This window comes from Prosopis cineraria, unplaced genomic scaffold (assembly GCF_029017545.1).
Source record: "Prosopis cineraria cultivar Desert tree isolate PC_DT_omini unplaced genomic scaffold, ASM2901754v1 PC5, whole genome shotgun sequence".
Lineage (NCBI taxonomy): Eukaryota > Viridiplantae > Streptophyta > Magnoliopsida > Fabales > Fabaceae > Prosopis > Prosopis cineraria.
This window is the reverse complement of record NW_026555336.1, coordinates 6,184,365-6,202,039: the sequence shown is the minus strand read 5'-3', so window position 1 is coordinate 6,202,039 and position 17,675 is coordinate 6,184,365. Positions and strand designations below refer to the sequence as shown.

Sequence of the window (17,675 nt, the reverse complement as noted above, 5' to 3'; positions counted from 1 at the left end):
GAGAAGATAATGTAAAGCTATAAATGGATAAGGATGGAAATTGATTTGCTCTATACTGGTTGCAGGATAGATGTTGCTGACAGAGTTGGAAAGAAATCTACAATGAAGCAAAGCAAGGACCATCCCACAAAAAATATGCACAATTGTTTCCAGAATTGCACTATATTGCAGAATCAAGGTGCTGCGGGAAAAAAAACAAAAAACAGAGAATATGTTAATGCTTGAAGACTCCAAACTTGCAATATGTAGTATGCTGATTTGAAGAAAGACTATAGTGCTGGTTTGTGGAATTATTAGATGATAGGGATTGTATTAAATGATGTAAAAGTATCATTTTTTGTGCAATTTTGAGTATGTAAATGTTGTTAATTGTATATAGGCCAAAAGAGACAAATGTTGTAAATTGTATATGACATTATGAAAATTAATAAAATTATGTTTTTGTGCAAATTGTGTATCTCTTTTTCTATTCATTACCTTGTGAGTAGTTTTCCATAAGATCTATAGCTTCAAGTGATGGAATTTCATTACTTTGTGCCTGCATTTGTAAATGTTAACAACCATGACATCAAAATAGGATAACAATATATACCATTTAGTAGTGACCAATTTATTGCTTCATACCACCAATAAGCTTGTAAATGACAATGATTGTGATGTAGGGGGTGAAAAAATATGTTGTACTGGAGGGATTGCATATGAAAATGTTGAATCTTGTATTTGTACTGGTTGTGTTGGAGCTTCCAAGTAAGAAATTGCTGAAGCTTGTAAATCTTTCAGTTGATCATCCTTTCTTCTTCTTTTTGATGATGAGGCCTTTTCTTTTTCCTTTGATGTCTTCTTATATGGTGAAGCTTCTTGAGAGTCCTAAAAAAAAATTCAAATACAAAATAAGTAATAATTTATTTTTGTCTTATATATAAATTAAAATTTACTACCTTTGATACAACTCTTCTTCTTGTTTTTAAATTCTTCTCTTCCCAACCTTTCCAACGTCTCTTGCTTGATTTTCCATCTCTTTTTTTGAACCCCTTTGGCATATTTTGTGACTCTATGACTAGTTTAGAAGTATCATTTTCATTACCATTAGGAATATGATTTTCTAACTCAATGACACATCTCTGAACACAAGTAAATCCCTCAAGTGTCTTAGCAGCCTTGGATGCCAATCTTCCCATCATAAGCATTAACTGTCTATACCTCTGCGTGATGTCAAGTCTAGGATCTACTTGAATCTCATTTCCTCTAACATCATGGACAACACCAAACCTTGCTTCCTTAGTCCAACGCTTTAGAATATACTGGTCAGGCATAACTCTTACATCCTTTGACTCGTACACTTTTAATGCATGACAACAAAATATTCCCGTGGACTCAAACTTTTGACAAGTACAAAAAATTTCATGGGTATCAGGTTTGAACTCAACTCTCCATTCCCCTTCCTGATCAATCATATGGGCAATATATACAAATAATGACTCTTTCTCATCACGTGTAATTAATTCTACAGAGAATTGGAGATCCCATTGCTCTTGAAACATGTCAAAAACAGTAGGGGTATAAACTTGCACAAGTTGGCGTAGAATAGGTGCACTTTGATTAACCATCCTTGGAATCTTTTGTCGAGATTCATACTCAAGTTCCACTTCTTTGTATCGCTTCTTTGCCACAACCTTGTCAAACCTTTTAAAAAATCGTTTGATGTCCAATTTTGGCTTTGTACATCTCTTCACATCAGCATTCACACTTTCACTAATCTGTGTGCTCCTCATGCCTAGTGTGCATGTTTCCTTCACATAGCACCAAGCCCATTTCTCCTTAATATCATAAGTAGACTTCAACCATCCATTTTCATGAACATTATAAGAAGATAATAATTGGCTCCATGCTTCTTCAAACTTCTCTACATCAACATAATTAAACATGCATTTCTTGAAATCAGTTAAAAAATGTGACCCATCTTTCATGAGGTTCCCAAGGTGTTTAACACCATTTTTTAATAAATGCCAACTACACAAACAATGTTTTGTATTGGGAAGAACTTCGCACAATGCTCTTGCCATCGCTTGATCTTGGTCTGTAAACACAGTTTGAGGCTTTTTTTGTATATGAGCATCCAAAAATGTTTCTAACAACCATTTAAAAGACTCAATTGTCTCATCATATAATAGTGCTGCTCCAAAAATGACCACACTTCTATGATGATTGAAGCCAGAAAATAGTGCAAGGGGTCTATGATTCTGATTTGTGCTATATGTTGTATCAAGTGATACAACCTCACCAAAATGTGCATAATCTATTAGCATGCGAGCATCGGCCCAAAAAACATTAGTGATGTGTTGATCAGGGTCCAATTGATATTTATGGTAGAATGCTGGATTTTCTTCAATTTGTTTCTGAAAGTATTCAAGTAGACACCCCACCTCACCAAACTTCATATGTCTCTTCCTTTTGCACATCAAGTAAGTCTTTACATCTGTCATTGTATAACCAAGATTTTCTGGACCACCGGCATATGTACTCATTAAGTCAAAAGTATCCCTAGGTTCAAGTCCAGATTCTTCTGCAAGATCCATTTCATAGGCTTGAGCTTCTGATATATTTCTCTGACATGGTAACAAGCTTACTGTGTCTTTTGTGTGAAGTGGGTGATTATGTTCTCTATCAATCACAGTGATTCTAAACTTTTGGCCAACACGAGATACTACCATTCTTGCCTTACAATTAGTCCTTGTCTCTGGTCGATGTGTAGAAGCATATGCCCTTTTTTCATTTTTCCTTCGCAGACCTTCCTTGCAACATAAAAATCTATATGTAATAATAATGGATTTGTCTGCTCTACTCTTTGTAGAAGTACCCTTTCTAACTCCAAATCCAATTCTTTTACCATATTCTGTCCAAAACTCCCATGCCTCATCTAAATTTTCAAACTCCCTCCCTATTTTGGGTTCCAATTCATCTTCCTCTTGCATGGTTCCTGTGAAGAAAAAAAATTATATTATACATTTTTATCAAAAATAAAATTTTCCAAAACATACAAGGTTATGGTAAAGATAATTTACACTCTTCAAACATTATATATTAGTTCTTCAAATAGCCATGCACACCATATATATATATATATATATATTTCATCCATATACATATACACAAACTTCTTTCTTCATATTCTTTTCAATAAATATATATATATATATATATACAAGGTAGAATTTCATTCACCTAATACCAGAAAAAAAAAAGGCTGATCAAGCTAAATTTTTTATAACAAGTCATAGGTTCATTTTACTAAACAATGAGAAACATTAAATGACAATTGACAGCCAAATCAAGGAAATGGAAGATGTTAAGCTTGGTTTACTGTCAAACTTATTCTTGTTTAATATGCTTAATTAATGGCCAAATTCTCCCTCGTTATATTGTTTCCCATGCATTGGAAAGAACTGTATCAAATTGGAAAAGGACAAGATTATGTGTAAAGCAAGCTTAATGAAGATAACTCATATTTTTGACGCAAATTAAGCTGTTTCAGATACAACATTCATAGGCATCGCAGCAGACAAAATTCATTCCCTAGCCCACAATTTTTAATTTGTTGCAAATTCAGTATTCCATTTAACGTAGCCCTTGTCGACTTACACATACACGTATATGTATATATATATATATATATGTATGTTTCAGAAATTAGACAGCATTCGGTCATCCTTTGAAGTCTGTTTCTACAAGCTGAATGTGGGTCTATTGCTTATTGTCTTCATCATTCATATTTGCTTTCAGTTTTAATAAGACAGCAACCAAAAAACAAACATGAAGAAGAAGAAATTAAAATGAATTAATGGAGTTCTTTAGCTTACAAGAACCCCTTCTGACTGAATGATGTTGTTGGAATTGAATGGTCGAACTTGAAGCTTGAAAGAGAGTGAGTAGAATGGCGCCAAAACACATGCTCTCTCCCTCCAACTTTCAATTTTATATTGCCGAATGAAAGGAGAGACTGAACGCGTTCAATGTTAATTCAACGCAGAGATTCTCCATGGTTAATAAAACGGTGCGTTTCGGCCTGATGAGCACCACGGTACTCAGCGGCCGCTGAGTACCGAAACCGAACGCCAATATCCTCTAGGATGAAAGGGTCATCAAAAACAGTATGATAAAGGTCTCTATTCTCTAAAAATCAACAGTATGAACACTCCTTTTTCAATTTATAGAACACTTTTAATATATATATATATAAATAAAATTTATTAAATACCCTCTCAATTTTTATTTATAAAAAAAATATAATTTTTTATTTATTTTTTTATATAAACAAAATCACATATTTTAACAAGTATTTATTATATATTTCTTAAATTATTTTTTATAATTTACATTAACGAAAAATAATTAATACATATTTATATTGATTAAAAGAGGGTATTTTAGTTTAATTTTTTTTAATTTTCAGACATAATTACTATAGTTAAATAACATTCTTAAATTGTGTGATACAATTTATACACACAGAGGGGGAGTACATTTGTTTGACCTAGAATTAAATATACTTTATATTCTTATTTTTAAAAAAATAAAAATATACTCTCTCCATTTAAAAATATAAGGCATTTTTAACTGAATCTCACCCCTCAATAAAGTAGTTATCCACTTTCAAACTAATTCTATCTTTTCATATTTATCTCTATTAAACATCATATAATAAATATAAAGTCACTATCAATAGGGGTACTTTTAAAAAAAAGACAATAATTACACTTCAAAAGACTAAAACATGCCTTACATTTTTTAACATTCAACTCCTCAAAAAATATTTTACATTTTTTAACGGAGGGAGTACTTTTAAAAATATTATTCATTTAATGCTCTAAATATGAAAAAAAATGAGAATGAAAGTGAATATATGAAAAAATAATATTAAAAAATATCTTTAATGAAATTTTATTTTTATCAAAATGTTATATATTTTGAATCTTGAATTTCTTTTAAAAGTGACTTATAACCATCTATATATATTAACAAATCTCATAAAAAACCACCGGTTGGTCAGAATTTGAGCCATGGGCAAATTGATCAGCATACTGTAAAAAGAAAAATGCGCAAAGGGAATGGAAAATGCCTACTACATCTGGCACACACACACACACACATATATATATATTAAATTATTAGTACAAGACTCAATCTCACACAAATCGAGACATGTAGTTCTAGCACAGAAAAAGAAAAGGTAAACTTGGTGTCATTGTAAACTACTAATTTATAATATCTTGGTAAATATTATTGAATGTGTAGTATTTTGATAAATAATTTTTTTTTTATAGTATAGTGATCAATTTGCCTGAGCTAAGTTATTGGTTATTTTACTTTGATTTAATTTTAATTCTCTTTTGTCATTAGGTCGCTCTATTTATTCTTTGCACCTATGTATTATGTCTTCTTTTTTCCATTTCATCTGTCATACGGTTTTTCATTTCAAACGGGAGCATTAATAACAACCATTTTTGCAACTTCATTTACACCCCCTACTCTTCCCAATGCTTATTTTGACTCTCCCATTTTCATCCTTAGCGATTTGTTTGTTTTCATTTCAATTTTATCAAGCCAGTCTTCATTCTCGAGGCTTTTCTTTTCAAATTTTAAGAAGGTTCAGTTTACGTCTTCAATGGTACATTTACACCCCTTGCTTTTACCAATGCTTATTCTGACTCCCCCATTTTCATCCTGAGCGATTTGTTTGTTTCCATTTCAATTTTATCATGCCAGACTTCATTCTCGAGCCTTGTCTTTTGAAATTTCAAGAGGCCAGTTTATATCTTCAATGGTAGTGCCACTTTTTTTTTTCAAATTTCAAATGGAAAAATTGAGATCCACAGGAGCATTAATTCTAACCATCTGTCTCCATTATATGTACTGCTCTTCCCCATGCCTTTTTTATTTCTCCATTTTTTTGAGAGCATTTCATTTATTTATCATCTTCTTCATCATCTATTTGAAAAGATCAATTCTCCCTTTTCTACCCTTGAAATGACAACCTAAATCTGATACAAGTTTATTCACCACGAGAGTTCATGGGTTTGGGTATGATTCCTTCTCTCATATGATTATAAATTACACAGGAAAAAATTCACCATATGCCTTTCGCCTTCTGTTGTGCTTGCACATTGGGTGTTTTTGTTGGTGGGGCTTTACACTGGGTCTTCACTCAAAAGCTTGAGCTCAATACTCCCGATCTGGTTATTGCATTTGATTTGAAATACAAAAATTTTAATGAGGTACCTCTGGCTGAATTGGTAAATCACAATTTTCTTAGCTTTCTCAATGTTAATACTCAATCACCTTATATCCTACTGAAACAATTCTAGCTATAATGCTATCATTGTAAATGACGTTTTCTTTTCTGAACTTACCAGATTGCTTCAATGTCTTGTGGTGGAAAATTATTATTTTTTAATATATAGGTTATTGAAGCTGAGAAGGCTAAATAATGATGGGGCGGTCATTTTTTGCACAAAGATATTGGATTTTATAGGTAAACAGTCTCTTTCTTATTTTTAAGCAAAGACAAAAAAAAAAATAGTAAGTGATGTTGGTCTTCATTTTTCATTTTTGAGCCACGATGATTTATAAAGCCATATCATTTTTAAGACATTTTCCAGTGCAACACAGAGATTCCAAATTTAATGATGTATAGATTTATAAGCTTTGTTTGGTATTTGAAAATTGATTGGATTTAATGCAATGTACAAGAGTTTGATTTGAAAAATTATGCATTACACAAACTACGCAAATGGAAATGTAAACTTTGGAAGCTATACTCATGAATCATTTTAAAGGTATACGGTTTTCTTTCATCAAGTAGCTTTTTTTAAATAAATTAATTTAATGCTTTTCCATACTATTTCCTATTGGGAGAAGGCATAATGTTTTGTTTCACTATTTATGGTGGAGATACACTTTGGTGAAATGGCTGAGTACTTCCAATAAATGATTAAACATTATCAAATAAAAGTATCTGCACAGGTAAATGCTTTCCCTTTCTTTATTCATGCACTGATAATCTATATATCATAACAATGAGAACTTTTTTACGGTTAAGTAAAAAAATTTACATGCCATGTTTTCATTGGATAACATAATAGTAAGCAATTAAAATTGCTCATAAATTATCTTTAAAGTAATGCTTACAGAAGTAGTCCAGAGAAGAAAAATAATCATTCTTCGTGATCCATATAAATTAGTAGATAGAAGTCACTTATAATTTACAGTTGCATTTGTTTTATTATTTATTAATTTTTCTTTGGTTTATGGGGAAGAAGTAGATTGTTGATAATTTAAGATTTAAGCAAATTTTTTGTTTGTTTAGTTCATTTGTAGTCACTTAACTACATCAACCAGCATGGTTAAGTTGCTTGGTTAAATTTTAGTACTGAATACTGCCTATGTTGCCACAGTTGTTATTGAATTGGTTTTTCTTTCTTATTTTATGCAAGAAGTTATATAATTTACTAGCATTATCACATTGGTGACATAGGGTTACTATAAAAGGGAAATAAATATTTGGGTAGTGATTGATGTGAATACAATTCTTCATTATAGGAGAATGAATTTCATAGACTGGCAGATAACGCAATACATGACCCGCAAGAGAAACTTGAGGTACCTTTAGTTGTTGTTTAATCAGAACTTTGTCATCCACTGCAAAGTTTTTGGCTGTAAAGGAACGTGATATTTAACTTAGCCACATTTGATATTCGCATTTAGTGGCTAGGCCTTGAAACATAGTTCCTATCATTTCTATCATGCTTGGAAAAAGAGGGAATACACATAAGATTTAGGACACAAGTAAATACATTTATATTCGAATGATGACTTGATGACAAAGTACTTTTGATTGTCAAGATTAGGTTCAAAAAGTTTGGAGAGACCATGGTCAATTTCTAAAATGTAGAGTTGCTTTCACTTTCTTAGTTCCAGCTTTGTCACCTGCACATCTATTTGTAGATTTTTGCCCAACATATCAAAGTTAGCTTTCAATTGATATCATATCTTCTCACAAACATTCTACTTCCTCTGTAGCTTTTAACTAGTATTCCTACATATCAAGGCTTTTAACTGAAATCTAGGCACAAGGTATTGGAACATATTTTTTTTTTGGGCATGTTTTGCACAAGCACTAAATTTAGAGCTCTAATATGCATTAAGACGTTTCCAAAATAATTTAATATTTGCTCACTTCAAGTAATTGTATTTGATCTTTGACTTAATTCTATATAGTTAACGTAATATGATCAATCAATATCTAGAGTTTGATGTGATGTTAATATCTTTTTTTACCTTTGTAAGACTTGCAATGGAGCTAATGAAGCAAGAAGTCTTGATGACTTATCTATAGATAGTAAATGGACATTTCCATTTGATAGGTTTAAACCTCATATTTTTTTTATCATGGCTATAACTGCACATTCGTAAAGGCATTGGGAAATTGGTTCTTGCTCTGTGTTAATCAAACTGGAATTTTAAGGGATGAAAATCATTTGTTCAACTTGCTTTCCATTTCATCGTGTCCTTAAAATTATTGTCTTGGTAAATACCCCTACCTTTTAGTGTGCTTTTTGCCCCAAATATGAATTATATTGGATAAGTTGATGGCTAATTTATTAAAGATTATTCATATTAATTATGTTCATTTGATCATATTAAAATTGAATGTGTGTGTGTGTGTAAAAAAATTTATTTTGTCTACCAAGACAACATTATTACTTATATTGAAATTTTATAAATTTTATCTATATTACTTTTTAAAATTTTGTTTTATTAAACCTGTGCAATGCACAAGAGCCAGTGAAATGCTCCTAATAATAAATGATATATAAAACATCCATGGAATAATTACAAGCAAGGGTTTTGAGTCATTCATAAAGCCATACCATTTTTAAGATATTTTTAATTGATACTATTATATTGAATGTATTCTAATTATAGATTATCAAACATTTTTTATATTTTTTAGACATGTTCAGTATTATTACTTAATTTGAAATTTTCATAATATTCTTATTTATATTATTAATTTCAATTTTCTTATATTGAACTCATGCAACACACTAGATCCAATCTAATTTAAAATGAAAGGAGTGATATATAAAAAATAATGCAATAATTTACTTTAACTTTTATATTACTAGACAAATGCCATAAGAGCATAGTGTTGGATATAATGACTTATAATATTATGTTTAGCTTAAATTTTGATAATCACAAATATAAATGAATTAACTATATGCATGGTATCATAATCCTCATACCTATATTTATATGCATATTAATACTTGAACTAATCATTTTATTCATGGTATATTATTTAAGGTTGTTCAAAGTAAAGATGAGAGTGAACATAAAGAGAAAGAAATGAAAGATATCATCAACATGCATGCCACACTCAAAATGAGATAACATGAAGGGAAGGATAATCCAAGAAGAGTTTAAGAAGATTGAAGGCATTTATACAAGCTTGAATTTACCTTGAAAGTCTTAAACTTCATAGGCAAAATATTATTAAGCTAGAAGCCTTTATGCTAAATTCATTTATTTATATATAAAATATTGGCTTAAGATATTTTAAATCAAAACATGCATTTTAGCTCTTAAAAAATAGAGTGAGATATAATTTTTTACATTCATGTTTTTCATCTTTGATCTCAAAAAGTTGGAAATGTTTTAACTACTAACTCCATAAAGTTTTCAAAATTATTCTATTTACTCAAAATAAAGTTAAGTTAAAAAAGTCATGAACATTTAAAGTCTAAATTTTAAAATGACAATTGTGCAGAAAATTAGTTTTAACCTTTGGTCATATTTCTTATCTTATCTCTCATTATATAGATTATTTTAATGTGAAATATATCTCATTTGAAAATAGATTCCAATAATTTTTCAATTATATTTTATTTATTTAAAATGGAATTCTATTGAGAAATATATGAATTTTAAAAATTGAGCGTTGAGATATTGATTCTATACAATATGTAGAGTTGACCTTCATTCACTCTTTTAATCGTATCTCAAAAGTCACATAGAATTTATGTGTAAAACTTTTTTCATTAAAAACTAGAATTCAAGAGCTTCCCAACGATATATAATTTATCAGATTTAGAGTTTTATTGAGTGAGTTAGAGTCTTATAAAATTATATGTAGTGGCACCCTCCAAAACACGCGTGATTCAATATTGCTCACACACATGAATCGTCCAAAGTAAGTTTCAGTGTCCAAATCATGCGTGAATCACTTCTCACGCACACATGAAACCATCACCTTGAAGCCTTGATTTTCACTGAATAGCTTTTATAGTCCAAATCATACATGAATCACTTCTCACACATGCATGAAATGTCACCCAGAAGCCTTATTTTTCATTGAATAGCTTTTATGGTCCAAATCACGCGTGAATCACTTTCCATACATGTGTGAAATATCACCTAGAAGCCTTACTTTCACTTAATAGCTTATGTGGTCTAAATAAAGCATGAATCATTTTTGTCCATGCATGATTTATCACTTGTGCAATACCACACGATGTTTCAAATGAGATTTGTCACGCTTCAAGCGAGATTTATCACTTATACATGTGAAATTGCCATTTCACACTTGAATGAGCTTTGGTTTCACACAAGAAACGTCACTAACAGTAATAATCATTGTGCAATGACTATAAATGATTATATTATATCTTTAACACCTATTTCATTCAATGGGTTATATTTTGGCTATGCGTCGTGGCGTACGCTACCCTCCATCGTGGCTCATGGTACAGAGAGGCTCGTTACATTCAAATTTGCCTTGTACATCATAGCAAATTGACCACACGATGTGGTATGTGTCACAAAGGGCAAACTTCATTCTTTCTTTCTCTTTCCTTGCCCAGGTGGCCTGCCTTCAATTCAGATTCACTTCTAAGGCTGAAATCAAAACAATTACACCAAATTAGGCCCCTCTGGCCACACATCTCATTAACTTACTAATCATACTCATTAGCTTAACCAATCACGATTAAGTTTTCCTAGACGTTACACATCACACTCTCACACATGAAGGAGACCTTGAGATCACTACCCTAAAACCTTGAAATCAGAATGGTAGAGGAGGAGTGGATAGAAGAGGAGGACGGATGTGAGTGCTCCTTCAAGCTAACTAGTTGTTATCGAAAAGAGATGAAGAAGATGAAGAAAAAGTCGAGCAAGAGAGGAGGTGGCACACGTAGAGGAGAGGAAAGATGAAAGTTACACGTCAAATTTTCTAGTCAAAAAGTAATATTTAACAATCAAATGTTAGTATATATTAATTGCAAGGTGAAATTGCTCCATTTTTCATACTTCCAGGGTAACATTATTCCTTTCAAAAGATAAAGGTGTTGAGTGCTCATTTGAAAAAAAATTCAGGGTACTTTTGCCCTTTAACCTTTTTACAATAATTTTATAACTTTTAGTGCTAGCCTTAAAAATTTGGACAATGAAAGTATAATAAAATAAATACTAATTATTTAAACATTATTATATCAGGAAAGATTTCGGTCTCAAATGATAGATGTTACATATTTAAAAGATCTTCCGTATATTAAAATGGAAGTGAAGTTTAGAGGATAAATTGATCTATTGGCCAAAAAAAAAATCGTGTCTAAAAAATTTGAAGTATGGTCGGTTCACATTGATTATATAATAAGTTTGTTATTAAAAATTTACAAGAGGTTTACTATTAATATACAACGGTATATTATTGAAAAATATAATAAATTAGTTATAATATAAATATAATAAATATTGAGCTGTTTGTTTGATTTAATCTTATAACATAGGCTATATATGTAAAAGTCTTAAGATTAAATGAGGGTTAAAATTTAATTTTATTATTTATGTAAATATATATATATATATATATTAAATGTTACAAGTGGTATTCTATTTTTTATAATTTATAACAATTGGTATTCTATTTTTTATTTTTAAATTTCATTTTATTTGATTTTATTTAAATTAATATAAATTTTAATTTAATCTAAAATTCATTTAATGTAATTTAGTAAATATTAATGTAAAATATAAATTTTTTTATATTTTTTATTTTTCTATAATTATTATGTTATTGTATTCATAAAAGATGTCTTGCTTTTTTTTTTTACCAAAATTTGTATTTTGTTGCTAGTAAACATTTAATTTATTTATATATGATATAATAATTATTATGATATAAAAAAATTTTAAAGGTTAAAAGATTGTATAAAAAAAAAGAAAAAATGATAATAAATTTTTTAAAAATATATAAATGACAATTTGATCTCTCCAAAAGTCCTTAAAAACTTTTCTGTCATTAATAAATTTATATAAATTATTAAATTTTCTTTTTGAAAATAAATTATTCATAAATTTTGTTTAAATATTCACAATTTTTTTTATATTCGTAATAATGCAACAGCAAATCACAACTTTGCATATTAAATTGCTTATTTGTTGTTACATTGTTGTGAATATAAGAAAAAATTATAAATACCTAAATAAAATGTGTAAATTATTTATTTTTAACAAGGTTAATTTGATCATTTATATAAATTCATTAGTAACAAAAAGGTCTCTAGAAAATTTTGTAAAATTATGATATTTTAAGAAATTAAATTATTATTTACATATTTCAAAAAAATGTTATTATCATCTTCCCTAAAAAATAAGAAGATAGTGTTTTATGGCTAATTATTTAAAAAAATTATGACAAAAAACTAAAATCTATTAGCAATTGACGGTGAAGTTTCACCATTTAGATAGAGCTGAATTACTTAATAAAATAAACTACATAATAGTTGTTTTATCATTTCATAATTTTTACATATTTTTAATTATTATATTTACTATTCATGTATAATTGCGTTAATATATGATTAGACTATGTGCTAATATATGGTTTTTATGAATTTTATTTCTTTAGTGAATTTCATTTATCTCTTCTAGTTCTAGTATGAGGTTAAGATGCTTTTTATTTATTTTGAAATTTAGAAAAAACCAGTATGAAAAAAAAAAATAAGTATGGAAGTGTCAGGTATGAATTTATAAAATAAATTTTATTATTTAGAGTAATAAATTTTGCTATTTTAATAATTATTTTTAGGCCTTTACCAAATTCTTCCTAAAATTAAGTATAAACCTCGATAAAACCCTTGCTCGGGAGCAGCGGATCCAGTTCTTAGTCGACGAACAAGCATCCCATACTCCGTCGGACGCCGTCCAGCGTTGTCAGCCCTGCGTGGTTGTTCTCGGGCAAGCAGTGAAGAAGGTTCGAATCCTAGGGCCTTTTCTACTCCCAAAATCCGGTGGGATTGATTTGTTCAATCTGGTGTTTTGAATCTAAATTTGAATTTTCCCCCGCGTTATCTGTTCCCGCTGTTCTTGCTTTCTATCAAACTTTTCATTTTAATTTGGCTTTGAATCTGGTCGTGTAATCGTTTAATATTGACACCTTTGGATTTGGAAATATTTACATGTTGAGTTTATTTTTTTGTACTTGTTTTTGCTTGAATGGTGTGTAATTGGCTATCATACTTCTTCCCTCTTCATTTTGATTACTAGCGACTTGTATGATTTGTATATATATGTATATATTGCAATGTTGGATTTGTTGTGTTTTGGCATTCTGTTTATTAATCTTTTTATATTATCATCAAATTTGGAAATTCTCAAGGTACTTGCGATGTATGATCTTGTAAATGACTTGGCTGGAGTTGTGTCAAAATATCTGGAACAAAAATTAAAAGGACATTATATCAACTATGCATATTTCAAAGATTTCAGTGGGGGCAGATGTCCCCACTGAGTGTGGTATAGGTCCGCGATAAGTTAAACTTTAAAAACTTGAAGAAGGCCAAATATATTCATCAGCCAAAAACGTAATAAAAGTCATAGTCCAGTGGACTGGTTCTGTTTTTTTATTCTATTTTCTATAAAATCTTTGTTGTACTTTAGGAGAGACTCAGACTTGCTTTGCTATGCATTGAGATTATACATACATCAAACACTTAGATCCCATTATATGCATATTGCAGAAGCAAAGGAATTATATATATTAGAAATGGCAGTCACATTCGTTGATGTCAACTCTGCTTCTGGGTTGAAAAAGCTTGACGAATACCTTCTCACCCGCAGTTATATAACTGGGTAAGTCCGCTGTTTGATTGTTTTCTTTTCCTCCATTTTTCCCATTCCCCCTCTTTGTTTCTAGGCGGTGTTCATTAGCTATCTCTCTTCAGGTATCAAGCTTCAAAGGACGATATTACAGTATACGCAGCCTTGTCAAAGGCCCCATCAGCTGAATATGTGAACGCTTCCCGGTGGTACAAGCACATTGATGCTCTGTTGAGAATGTCGTAAGTTCTAATACCATGCCTGATTATGGATTAAAGTAGGGTAATTGGGTATTGCAACTAGATGCATGGTCTTTCAATACCGTCCATTTACTTATGGCATGTTTTTTTTTTGTCCGAGTTTGTGTTTTCCCTGATGTTTAGTGCATCATAATTTTACACCTGATGTCTAATAATGGTTGATAACATCATGAGTGTCCTGTTTCTTATTTGATTTATTCTTCATTCTGGACATACAGTGGTGTATCTGGTAACGGATCTGGAGTCAAAGTGGAGGGTTCTCTCCCCATGGCAGGGGAGGCCATTGCCACTCCTCCACCAGCTGACACAAAGGTAAGCATTTTCCTCAATTTTATTCAGGTTTTATATTATGCATTAACTTGGTTTGCAAATGAATAAATGTAATATGATTAGATTTGAAACTTGTTTTCAAAATTTGAACGTGGATATTTATTGTTCGATTTTTGTTTTTCTTCTTTTCTCCTCGTTCTCATTGGTTGTCCAATTTTATCTTCTTTTTGTGCGCTCTGTTGTTTCTTCTCTCTCTCTCTCTCTCTCTCTATGTATGTATGTATGTATTCTCCAGTTCTTAATGAAAATAGGGAGCCATCTGTGGCCCATTTATATAAATGACTGTCATTTATGTTGCCACATTTTTGTTCATTTTGGAGAACTCATTCTAACGGTTGACTAAATATATGTTATTAGGCTACATCAGCTGAGGATGATGATGATGATGATGATGATGATGTGGATTTGTTTGGTGAAGAGACAGAAGAGGAGAAGAAGGCTGCTGAAGAACGGGCAGCTGCCGTGAAGGCATCTTCAAAGAAGAAAGAATGTAAGTTATGTTCCTACTGATTTTAAATTAATTGCCTTTGGATCCTGACATTTTTCTGACACCTGTTTTATGTGTAATGACTTTCTGCTTGTTGTGTTATCAGCTGGGAAGTCATCTGTTCTGTTGGATGTGAAGCCTTGGGATGACGAGACGGACATGAAAAAGCTTGAAGAAGCAGTGAGAGGAGTTCAGATGGAAGGATTGCTTTGGGGTGCTTGTAAGTTGATATTTTGTTACCTTATTATTTTAAATGATAAATATACGATCCTTTATTTTGTAAATGATAATCTACATTCATCGTGTACCATCCTGTTTACAATTCTGACCTTACTCCCTATCAATGTCACAGCCAAACTTGCCCCCGTTGGGTACGGTATCAAGAAAATGCAAATTATGCTTACTATAGTGGATGACCTGGTCTCGGTTGACAGCCTTATTGAGGAACATCTTATGAACGAGCCAATCAACGAATATGTCCAGAGCTGTGACATTGTGGCCTTCAATAAAATATGTTAGTATAATCTAAAGCCTTTTCGTTTAATATAGAGAGATTACTGAAGATGGTATATATTTAGTGAGGGGACATGCAACTTATGATCCATGATTGATATTTGTTTCTAATTCTATCTCGTACCTTTTGTTGCAGAATCTGGCATTCCGTAGACTTGGACGGTCCTGCCAACGGCTGAGATGTTTCTTGTGTTACTTCTGTATCTTGAGATGTTTCTTGTTTTTTTTTTTCCTCTCTAGAAGCCTCCCTGTTACTTTTGTCGTTTCCTAAATTGTTGCTGCCGATGATTTTGCATGTATCGGGACCTGCTGCTTTTTGAATAATGTTAGCATTCAGTCCTACAGTGTTGGGCATGTGTTTTCCTTTATTGTTGGGTTTACCAAATTATGGCACCCTTTTTTGGGTGAAAATCTGTAGTTGCTTTTACAGATCCTCTTATTTGAGGATTGGGTTTTAGAATGATGGCACCTGTTGAGAAAATTTATTCCTGAATGTGTTTGCTGATGATACAGAGATTTTAGTCTTACGGCTTACAACTAGAAAGAAAATTATTACATTATGACTGAGCGATGCATTTTGTTTTATTTGATATTACAGGAAGCTAAGGAAATCGAATAAACATTAAGCTTTTATTCAATAATGCAACTTATTTATCAGGGGAATCAAAAGCTTAAAGTAAAATTGTATTTCAATCCGGGGGTAATTCGCTAACCTGAAAATTTAGAAGTATGACCTTAACTAGTATCTGAAAAATTTATGCTGTGTTTCCATTTGAGTTTTGAAGCTATGAGTAATCCCAATCAATCATCTTAAGTCCGTAGCTCACGTTTGATTGACCAATTTCTATGTTATGTTAAATGTGAGTGGTCGCAGATCTATTTTACCCTTTGTAGGCTCATAACCCATTCACACCTAAAGATTTTTTTTTTTTGGGTTAATCTTCAAATTAGGAGCTGTTATTTATGAATCATTGTCTTTTGGTTCCCCTTCAAATTGTTCATTTAGACAGATAGTGTTGTGTTGGACAGATAGAACTTGATTACTATGTGATCACATGTTAATCAATTAGACATGATTATATTAAACAGCTGGCAAAAAGCGTCCATATATTTGTAGATGAAAATTCTTTGTCCAGTAACTTAGTTTTATGATTTATCAACTTATTATCACCACTTATCAGATTCAATGTCTTCTGCCAAGCCAAAACATTGTTATAGTTTGTATAGCTTGATCATTTCAAAGATTTCATCTCCTTGAACTTACAAAAGATAGTGCTTTTTTTTATAAAAAAAAAAATGTCATTTGCAAGTGTATATATGACTGATTGAGAAAATGGAATTGTACAGCCATTTCAATATTCTTGTTTAATTGAATCTTGTGTCACAAATGATGGGGAAACAGCTAATGTGAACATGGATATGATTGGAGGGGGATTCTCCTGCAAAAATTTTATGTTGACAACTTGCTTAGGGTAATAAATTCATGATAGTGTTTCTGCTTTACATAATTGAGGATAATATATAAAAAGATGAGAATACACAACTAACAACACTTATTTTATTTTTAGTCCAGTGGTTGAAGTGAAATTTCAGACATGTTTTTAATTCTTGAAATCATTGTTTGGTTGAATGAAGATAGGAAAATGAAAGTAAGCAGACAAACTAATTCAATCATTCAGAATCTTTTCAAATATTGAGGGATTGAATATTGACCTTACCTTTTTAGATATTTTTAAGCTACCAAAATATTAATTTTTTGTTTAAGGCAATTATTTTACAGATAAAGTAATCAGTTTCATAATTATTTAAAAGATTCAAAACTTTTTTTTATATCCAAAAAATTGTCCTGCTTATGTGAGTTCTTCTACCTAACTCTTCTTTTCTGTCAAATTTCAGGCTAATAATGTTGACTCATACATGAATGC

At 30.8% G+C, this 17,675-nt stretch overlaps 2 protein-coding genes across 4 annotated transcripts; one reads left to right on the top strand and one right to left on the bottom strand.

Moving 5' to 3' along the window:
- Positions 1 to 50: 50 nt before the first annotated feature.
- LOC129311509 (protein FAR1-RELATED SEQUENCE 5-like) lies at positions 51 to 2,972 on the bottom strand. The gene is made up of 3 exons (XM_054953839.1): positions 939 to 2,972; positions 478 to 538; positions 51 to 97 (listed from the first exon to the last, which is right to left on the bottom strand). The coding sequence occupies exons 1-3, from the start codon at positions 2,970 to 2,972 to the stop codon at positions 51 to 53; spliced, it is 2,142 nt and encodes a 713-aa protein (XP_054809814.1).
- A 10,208-nt stretch (positions 2,973 to 13,180) lies between these two features.
- Positions 13,181 to 16,271, top strand: LOC129311760 (elongation factor 1-delta 1-like). Of its 3 annotated transcripts, XM_054954213.1 has the most exons (8): positions 13,181 to 13,315; positions 14,082 to 14,193; positions 14,286 to 14,402; positions 14,639 to 14,732; positions 15,108 to 15,240; positions 15,344 to 15,457; positions 15,590 to 15,751; positions 15,887 to 16,271. In XM_054954213.1, coding segments are annotated over exons 2-8 (708 nt in total). In that variant the 5' UTR covers positions 13,181 to 13,315; positions 14,082 to 14,107; the 3' UTR covers positions 15,889 to 16,271. The 3 variants fall into 3 exon arrangements, with proteins under 3 accessions (XP_054810188.1, XP_054810186.1, XP_054810187.1); XM_054954211.1 differs by lacking the exon at positions 15,887 to 16,271 and having other exon boundaries at positions 15,590 to 15,756; XM_054954212.1 differs by lacking the exon at positions 15,887 to 16,271 and having other exon boundaries at positions 13,226 to 13,352; positions 15,590 to 15,756.
- The last annotated feature ends 1,404 nt before the right edge of the window (positions 16,272 to 17,675 follow it).